The sequence below is a fragment of the Kryptolebias marmoratus genome, linkage group LG1 (assembly GCF_001649575.2).
Source record: "Kryptolebias marmoratus isolate JLee-2015 linkage group LG1, ASM164957v2, whole genome shotgun sequence".
Classification (NCBI taxonomy): Eukaryota; Metazoa; Chordata; class Actinopteri; order Cyprinodontiformes; family Rivulidae; genus Kryptolebias; species Kryptolebias marmoratus.
Genome location: NC_051430.1, coordinates 23315254 through 23325347, shown reverse-complemented (window position 1 = coordinate 23325347; position 10094 = coordinate 23315254). Strand labels below are relative to the sequence as shown.

Genomic DNA, 10094 nt, shown 5'->3' with positions numbered 1-10094 from the left:
AGTCCTATGTGGAAAATATTTATATGCAAAGTTAATATTTTTAAAAAGTATAAATGTTTATGAAACCCAAAAGTGATAGCAGCCATCTCCTGAGTGGCTGAAATGGCACAAAAAGTGAGGAAGTGGTCAAATAAACCACAGGAACACAATGGTGTAAATGCTGAATCAGCTGAATTCTATTTTTTGGGGGGAGAAAAACTTAGAAATAATATTTTAATTTCGCATCACGTCCATTCACTTGATGATTACCTCGATTTAAAACAGCTGAAACAATCACGTGGTGCGTAAAAGCGGTCGAAGCCGACGGGAGTTGCGGTTTCCCAGCCGTCCGTGAAGGCGGCATTAATAAGACAGATAGAGGAGCGCTCGTGGCCGTGTCTCGTGAGTCGTAATGTTCTCATGTGCTGACAGGACGGATTGTGAGCTGTTATGATGGTCGGTGAGCGTGTGTGTCCTGCTGGTTGTAGATTAGTTTTACCTTCTTAGTGGAGTTAAACGACATTTTAATTCCCCTTTTTTATTGATAAAAAAGGAGTCTCCTGGGTAGATTTAGATTCAGCAGCTCGGACCCCTCCCGGGACAATGACTCTGGTTTTGCTCTGACTTCATGCTGGACTAGAGACGCGCCGGGACAGCCGGGAGGACACTCGGGGTTGGACATTTTTCCACGCGCAGAGACAGGAGACAGGGCGCCAGCAACATGTTTGAATCCTCCGGAGTCCTGTTTATCCTGCTGGACGTCGCCTGCCTCGTCCTGGGTATGTTGACGCTTTCTCCTGACCACTTCATGTGTTGTGAAGTCATTAAAGCCGTCTGTGTTTGAAGGCTTCAGGTTTCAGGAACCAGGCAGGAAGATGGAAAAATGAAGGTCCCACCCTGTATGTTTTTCTTCCCCCCCCCCCTTTCATTCAAGTAAAGCTGTATTTTTAGCTCTCTGCGGGATGTAATCACGGCGCGCGCGAGTCTCGACCAGCAGAACCATGAATGTGGGACCTTCAGCTCGGGCTCTGGTCAGGGTTTTGGACACTCTTCCCCCTGAGATGGACTCAGGCTGCTGAGTCAGTGTCTTGTGTTTGGCCCTGCTGCTGACTGAACACCATGCCTCTGATTTAGTCCAGGAGCTGGCACCGGGTCCCTATTCTGTTTCTTCTCTCCAGAGTCAGATCAGTCTCGATCAGAGGGCCCCCTTTAACCTTTCAGCTTCCCACCCACAAAATAAAAGCCCCAACAACAGCTGGCTGGAAGGTGCAGACCTCACTAATGAGCCATTTAATGAAGATATTATGTTTTTATCCACTGATGACCACAGGTTTGATCTTTTCTAACAGCTTATTATTACCCCCACATTCAGTCAGACCATAGGCTTGTATTCAACACATCCAGGGCCGGTCCGAGGTTATTCAGGCTGTTTGGGGGCCCTGGTGAATCCCACTCATTCACTCACAGTTCAGTTGATACTCTTGCTGCTTTACTACCCACTGCAGAGCACAAAAAATAGTGCAAAAATGTCTCCAAAACCACTGTGTGGGGGGTTCAGTGCGTTGTCAGTGTTGTGTTTAAGGAACTGGATGTTTCAACAAACAGCGTGTGTGAACTCTGCAGCTGAAACACAAGCAGCAGACAATAATAGGTCGTTTATCTCTCGGTTGTTACTCTGACTACAACAGCTTGTTTTGAGAACATTAAAGTGTTCTTGGGGGCCCCCCTTGCCGGCCCCGGGGCCCAAATCAGCCGCTTGCTTTGCTTATAGATGACCACATATTTGGTCCTGACCCCAACTTTCTGAGCCTCCTGTCTAGATTACTGTGTGTAATAAGAAACTCTTCTTTGTCCTGTGTGTTATTGTGTTGCACCAAGTTAAACAGTAAGCACCAGTGTGGAAGGAAACTTTTAAATATGATTGAAAAAAAATCCCTTTTTTTAATAAAGGTTCCTAAAAGGTACAGTGTTATTAGAGAAATCTGAAAAGATTTACAGTCCAAGTTTCACTGTTTGAGCAAGTCCTTCCACACATAAGTTTGTTTTAATAAATCATTTCAGCTCAAATAAATGTTAGGAGTTAAAGAATAGATGATATTTCAGACATTTTAAGTATTTGAAATAATGGTTTTAAAGGTATTTAAGTATAGTTTTCTCTCTTAAAATCATGTTTATTTCTACACAAAGCAAAAACAGGTTGAAACTGATTAAAATGCTGAAATATCCCTTTAATATTTTCAGACCTCCCTTTTCTACCTTTCCTGCTGGAAGAATCGTGTCTTTTCAGAAACGGTTCTGGAAACTTTGAGCATCCTTGACTTCGGGACGTTTCTTTTATTTCTCTTCAGAACTCAGGAAACAGATTTTTAAACAAGTTTAGGTTCCAGCTTGTTCCGGGTCACTCGGTGCTTGTCTTTAATTTTAAACACCGACCTGTTTTCCTCTGTCCTACAGTTCTGTCCTTCCTCATTTGATGACGATGCAGTCACCACGTTTGGCTGTAAATATTTTGGATGAGGGTATTTGCTCAAGGCGAAACGAGGTCTTTTCCTCGTTCTGAAGCCGAGGTCAGGCTGATAAAACTGTCCGCATGTTTCCTGCCTTAGTTACTGCATCACAACTGCATTCGAAGTGTGAAATCATTATTTATCTTTCCATCAGATGCAGCTGGTGAGAACAAAGAAGAATAAAGACAAAAACATGGAAGCTGGGTTTTCTAGTTTCACTTTCTGCCAGAACAAATAGCACAAAAACATACAAACCAAACTAAAAATCACTGCCTTTATTTTTTCTTTTTCCTGAACTCGATCTGTTGTCTGAACTGCTTATTCTATAAAATAAATGTAATGTAAGATCTACAGAAACTCCCAGTTTTAATGGTTATGGACTTGCCTCGTGTCTTAAGTTATCCTGAAAGGCGATTTATAAAATGAACCGTTTACCGAAAATCTCTTCATTTTGTGTCAAGTTTAAACACTTCAAGCTGAACTCTTCTTTAGACATTTATAAGTAAACTGAGTTGAATTTTAGCCACTTAGAAACAAAATTTAGCCGTTTCCCGAATGACTAAAGAACCAAATACTTCTCCTTCTAACGCGTCACAGCCGGAGGGGCTTTTAAAAGATGAAATCATGAAATCGGCTCCAGCTGAGGTTCACTCAGAAGTCAGGAGTCATTTGTCCTGCAGTGACTCATTTAGCCTGAAAGCATTAAAACTGCTGATTACTTTAGGAGGAATCCCTGCTCTTGCATTAGTGTCTTCAGCAAGAAGAACCTTATTGTGTAAGAAGAAACGAGGGAGGAGGAAATAACACATTACCAGAGCCCGTCAGAACGTGTTTTTATCTGTTTTTGGTTCAGTTTGGCACCATAGATCTGTGCCACGCCGTCTGACGGCATGAAAAGGTTCGTCTTCCTGTGCTGCAATGCCTTTTGTTGCAAAACTGCTCTGCGGTAATTCAACGCTGGTTATTGTGTAACTATGACACAAGAAGAAAAAACCACCTGCTGTGGAGAGAAAAGCAGCCTCTCACTTTTCAGTATCATCAGCTTTGTGTCGTGGCACGAGCTGCTCGTCGGTGTCGGTGTGGACGAGCCGAGAGCTGTCGGGAAGGTGAAAGTTTAACGTGGCCCTGTCTGTGTTCACAGTGGGACTTCCTTTCTGCATCCTCACCCACCAGCACAAGCCTTTCAAACGGGGTTTCTTCTGCAACGACGAGTCCATCAGGTACCCTCTGAAAGACGACACCATCTCCTACCAGCTGCTGGGAGGAGTCATGATCCCGTTCTGCCTGATCGTTGTAAGTCAACCAGCGGCCAGGGACGAGCCCACAGGTGGCGCCGCCCGATTCCATGCGGCTCGTAAAATAAATGGCAACCACAACATACAGCTTCCGACCCATTCAACTCGTGACCACCACAAGGTTTATTTCAGAACAGATCATTTCATTTGAAATGAAAACTGTTTAAAAGTGACACCAAGAACACGCAGCTTGATTTAAAAAATTCCACGATTCTGGATTAATTCATCTCTGTGAATTTAGTTGTAGCCCGTCAAAAAAAATTGGGATTTTTTCCTCCAGTTTGTTTTAAATATCTCCATAAACTGTTGTTTTAATGAATGCAGTGATTAGGATAAATATTAATCCAGTAACGTTTATTAAATGTTAATAACTTTTAATCAGTCAAACAGTTTAGTTTGTTCCTGCATCACGACTGAAGGCACTTTCTACAGGACCCTAAATAGACGTATCAGATCAGCTGACGTTTGGTGTATTGGTTCTTTAAAACCTAAACTATTAGTTTTTAGGTTGTTTAGAACAATTCTTTTGTCCCGACAGGAAATTCAACATGCTTCTGTCAGACCAAAGATTTAATTCCACTGCTGAAATCAGAATTACAGAAAAAGATTTAGATGATGAATGGAGATCTGGGTATTTTTCTTGTACGTCAGCACAGACTCCTCAAAATTTGAACTTGCTTGTCAACAAAAAGGGATGTTTGGGTCCTGAACCCAACTTTGGGGACACACCTCGGCTGATTTTACAAACAAACAAAACCAAATGGACCGTCTTCAGACCCGACAGTCGTAGAAAACACCAGACAAACCATGTATGTATTAAAACAGTCAGTTCAGATAATATAAGGTTCCACAATCAAAAGAAGTGTTTTATTTATTTAGTAAGGTTGTTTAATTGGTAGACTAGAAGCTTTTAAAATTATTAAGTGCCAAAAAGTAAGAAAAAAAAGTGTTTGACAGGCTGCCTACTAATGATCTGACCCCCTCCATCTTAGATGTTTTGCGGAGAGCTTCTTTCAGTTTACCTGTCTCGAATCAAGAACCAGTCCTTGGGGAAGAAGTACCTGTCGTGCCTCTATAAAGCCGTGGGGAGCTACTTGTTCGGCGCTGCAGCCAGCCAGTCCCTGACTGACATCGCTAAATACTCCATCGGCCGCCTGCGGCCGCACTTCCTGGCCGTGTGCAAGCCGGCGTGGGAGCGGATCAACTGCAAGACGGGCACTTACATCGAGAACTTCACCTGCACCGAAGTCGAGTCTCTGGTAGATGAGGCCAGGTAAGGGTTCTTCATTGAGGCTGTTCTGAACATCGTGTTGGGGCTGCAGAGGCTTCGCTGCAGACAAGATGGTTACTCACGCAGCAGAACATCCTGAGCTCCACCGGGCCATGAAAGAGATCAGCGCTTGTCACGAGACAAACAGGTCTTCAGTTATGTTCTGAATCCCAGTCCTGGTCCTCGGGAGCCACCATCCTGCATGCTTTAGATGTTTCTCTGCTTCGACACACTTGCTCTGAGCGAATGAGTGATTAACAGGCCTCTGCAGAGATGAGGATCCCCTGGAGGGAGGGAGGGGTTGATGGGTATCATGTTGCTTTACCAGTTTGTTTCAACATGCCAAGCTCATACTTCTTTTGTACAGCAAATAAAAGGTGGACAGAAATAGCTGAGAGTCTCATTCTTCTACACGTTCAGGCTTGTTGGAACTGCTTTGATGAGACGCCAACCTGATCAAATCAACCTCCGTCCACATTTTTTAGTTGAGAAGCTGCACTACTAGATTCCTCCTACACCTTTTTTTTTGTGTTTTGTTTTCTCTCCTCCCTCCTAACCGGGAGCTGTGTTTCTATAAAGTTCGCACAGTTAACCAGCTGGGGGCGGGTGAGAACAGAAGCGTTTGCTTTACCTCGGAACAAGTTCCAACAAAGTTGTTTTCCTGTTTATTTGGTGCAGATTCATTGGAGGAGGAAGTTTGGACTGTGCTGCTGTTGTGTTTCCCCCTTAACAACAAATCAGATACTAACCTCCCACTTCTGTGCGAACCTGTCTGTTAAGGCGGCCAAGCGTGTTTGCAGGTTTGATTGTATCTCAGGAGGATTTAGTTGCTGTGGTGTCCTCGCTTTCAGAGGTTTTGTTGTTTTCTTGAGTCTTCTGTGTTTGGCAGAGCGTAGCCACGCAGCGACTTATGTCTGCGCCGTAACCACGGTAACGAACGCAGGCTGGTGGTTGTTGTCTGGACTCACAGACAACCTGCAAATAACCGGGCGGACAGTTTTGCATGAAAGTCTGATTAGAGAAACAAATCAGATGTGCCTACGGCTGGATGCTGAGCAGAAAGAAGAAGACCGGGAAGCTGCGAGACGACAACAACGAGTTTCCTCTGCTGAGCCAGGAGCAGCAGGAGAACCGGCACAATCAAGCCAGTCAGAAAGAGCGTGGGACACAGGAAATTAAAACAAACAAAAAAAAAACTTGGCCCGTCCGGAGAGCGAGCAACAAAAACGGCACCACAGAGGACTTATTCTAACTGTGTAAGAAGCAGCGCGGTGGAGGCGAAACCTGTTTTTAATGGCGGAGAAAAGTGGTGACTGGCAACACGTCACATGACTCCCACTGCTTTTGTTTCCACGCATCTGGGTCCAAACAGGCAGAATCAGTCCGAAACAAAGAGCAGGACATGTAAACACTGCTTCTGTTTTTGTTAAGTCACCTGAAGGTTTCAGGACAGCAAACAGTGAGGGATTCTGGTTATGAAAGCGTTTTTTGTTGTTGTGATGAAAGGTGACCCAATGAAATTCATTCAGTTTTTCTTTTATTTTTCCACAGAGTGTCCTTCTCCTCTGGTCACTCCTCCTTCTCTATGTACTGCATGCTGTTCCTTGCTGTAAGTACTTATTTTACCTTCAAATTCACTTATCAACCACATTGTTTGGTTCCCATTAGTCCTGGAAATATCACATTACTGTATGGGCTTTACTCTGAGTAGCTGCGTTTAACTTGATCCTAAAGGGACACATCACACTGACTGTACAACTTAGCAAAAGTGTACAAAACTAAATTTGGATACACATCACTCTCCGTAACCACGAAGGAAAACATTGAAATATGAAAGCACATATTGTGCCTGAACGTTAATTCTAGCGCACACCGAACTGAAAATACACAGAGTCCAGTTCCCAGATACTGCTTTCTTATTGTCTGCAGTTCATATAATTGGTTCTGATCAGTCTTTTCAGCAGAGTTTGGTTGCAAGTTGTTCACGGAACAAGCTCACGTTGCAAAAGTAATGCAGCAGGCACTTGGGTCTGCCAAGTTCTCCAGCCAGCGTCAAGCTTATTTAGGCAACATTTAACCAGTGTTTACAAGTTTCTTCTTATGGTGGTTCCTGCCTGCTGCTTGGAATTTTAAACTTCCTGTTGTGGTTAAAATGAAATTAAAAAATGTCAGTTCGAAAGCCCACAAGAAGTCTGTTTTTCCCTTTCAGAATATAAGACAAAGTACAAGAAAGTCTGTCTGTCTGGAAGCTTAATATAATAAAATGAGGGTTGAATTTTGAACAGTAGAATAAATGCTTTTAATACCAACATCTGTCCTAAAAATACTGATTTAGATGGAGTAATTTGTGTAAAAAGTTGTGACTTTGTAGCTTTTTAAAAATTCTTTCTTGTACTTATTTTCCCCTCTGACTTGTGCAGCTGTACCTTCAAGCCCGCATGAGGTCCAAATGGAGCAGGCTCCTTCGTCCCACCATACAGTTCTTCCTCATAGCCACCGCGGTGTACGTGGGCCTCACCCGGGTGTCGGACTACAAGCATCACTGGAGTGACGTGCTTACCGGCCTCCTGCAGGGGGGTGTAGTGGCTGTTCTCACTGTGAGTTTCACATCAAGTAGCGTTACGATCGTAGTGCTGCAAAAATATCACACTGCCTGGTTGGTGCTGCAATAATTTAAGATCTTGTGTCACCGAGATGTTACCCTGATGGTCCCGTTAGTCCGGATCAGGGTAAACGTGGACTCATCAGATCTTTTTCTGTAGCTACAAAGTCATATCCTTAGGCTTTATTACTAATATGTAATGTTTTCTAATTACACAGCTGTTTAGTCCCAATAACATAAAGCAATAGTTCAGACTTTTAGGCATGGGGTTCTGTGGAGAGGTTATGAATGATTATGGATGGATTGGTGAGCTAAGGGTCAGACTGAGTGTGGCAAAGACAAAAAGTGGATCAACTCAGGTCTCAAAAATCTTACAGCAATTCCTGGAAATGCTATTTTATAAACCCCCTACCTATCAGTTTATCATTAACTACTCATTTACACAGAGCTCTATGGTTGTTTGCAAGCGCGAATGCCAATGGCGGCGGCTAGCTGTGGCACTTCCTGAGCAGTCTGAGGCAGGAATATCATAAAATGTTTGTGTTACGTGAACTTGACGTAAAGGTTTATTTTAAAAAAATTAAAAAGGCATTCATGACATCAGTCTGTTTTGGACTAACTCGGACTTTTAGCTCATCAGTCTGGTCAAAATTAAACCGGTTCTCCAAACTCCAATCAGGAGCTATCTGCAGCAGGTAAGATATTACCTGTTTGTGCTAAGAAACAGAAACCTCAGTCAGTGGAGCTGCTAACACATCTACAAAGATAATCCCAGCCTGCGTATCCTGTTGGTCATTCTGTGTTTTTTAACGTGATTTTGTCAAAACATAAAACAAAATTTTCTGTTTTTTTTTTTTTTTTGCAGGTGTTTTGTGTTTCCAATTTCTTTGCGCAGCCGGTGAAACCAGTGGTCTCGCAGCAGGAAGAGGTGGAACACAATCTACAGGAAACGCCCAGCAGCGGTAACCACTACGGCAGCACCGACTGACTCCGAGGACCCGAAGACAACAATCTGCAGGACTTCTGTTCCCCAAAAAGCACGTAAAGGAACAGCGAGCCTTCGGACTTCCTGCTGCCTGTTGGGACGCGGACCACGAGCACGATTCACCTGCATGGAGCGGCCTGCGGGCTTCAGCTGCTGTTTAAAATCTGATCACAAACACAGAAGTGCACTCAGGAGACAATGCCAGCACATAAAATAGTTTGATTTGCCTTCTCGAATAAAAGAATCTCCTTTTGCCCAGAATATAATAAGCGTCTGTGCGCACGCTGCAAGCAGGCTTGTAGAAGACCGGAGGTACCTGTGAATAAGGGCTGTCTTAAAATGGAGAATAAACTTAAAAATAATATATTTTATTATCATGTTTGCCTTAGATTTATGCTGCTGTCTGCTGTTGAGCTCCTGCTTCATATAAATGTATGTAAACACAATTGATTTTTGCTTCTCTATTTGTTTTGTAGTCCATAAGAAGTTGCTTATATTTTTGTCCCTGAACTGAAATGAAAAATAAATGCCCTTTTTGTTACTGTAATACAAAGGAAATGGTTTGTTTTTATCTATGATGAATGCAGTTAAAGTCAATGTAAAGCAAATACTTTATTTGTTTTTTCCGTTAAATAAAGGATTCATCAAAGACTTTGATTCAGGCTGAACCACAGATGTGCTAAAGAACCTTTTTATGATTTATAGATCAGAGTTAGGTGGCTTCACAAACAAAAAAAAACAACTTTCCTCTGAAAATGGTCAAATACTGGACTGAAAACGAGTGGGAAAAGCAGCCCGAGGTCCAAAGGAAGTTTTTGGAAAAACCTTCAGAAAGCCTGAAAAGAGTGTCGCTGAAGATGATTTTAAAAGATTACAAGAAGCTCTGGCTCCACGGGAGAAAACGAGGGACAACTCGAGACTTTTGCACATCAGTGTAAATCAGGCAAGTTCCAGTTTAAAGTGCATTTAAAGAAAAAACAATGTGTGCATATCAAAATACGCAGTTACTGCAGTTTGTTGAATCGTTTATACTCCAGTAATCTCAGCTAATTCACACACAGGACCTTCTCTTTACCATGCAGCTACAGCTCATGCAGTGATCATGATGCTCTGCAGCTAACAGGAGTAACCTTCTGTGTGTTTGTCCATCATCCTGTCCTCTTTCTGCCTTCCTCACACAGCCGACAGGGTCTGAACAGTTTATCGTGTTTAAACTACAAAGATGGATCTCTGCATATGTGGCAAAAGTGTTTGAAATTCCTCGAAAACTCCCGTCTGTATTGACTAAACTCTGATAACCCCGGAGAAAAATTCAGATCAGAAAGCAAACAATCCCCCCCTCTCTGTACACACAGTTCTTTAAGGCGCATTCCTCTACGAATACTCCCGAGAAACCACGGGTATGCTGCGAGAGCGGTCCAGGTGGAGAAATGGTTTGAAATATTGAGACTTTCTG

General features: G+C 43.0%; 1 protein-coding gene across 1 annotated transcript; it reads left to right on the top strand.

The window, feature by feature from the left end:
* Positions 1–345: 345 nt before the first annotated feature.
* Positions 346–9185, top strand: LOC108233558 (phospholipid phosphatase 1). The gene is made up of 6 exons (XM_017412106.3): positions 346–758; positions 3628–3779; positions 4774–5054; positions 6603–6660; positions 7472–7648; positions 8519–9185. The coding sequence occupies exons 1-6, from the start codon at positions 701–703 to the stop codon at positions 8639–8641; spliced, it is 849 nt and encodes a 282-aa protein (XP_017267595.1). The 5' UTR covers positions 346–700; the 3' UTR covers positions 8642–9185.
* Positions 9186–10094: the final 909 nt, after the last annotated feature.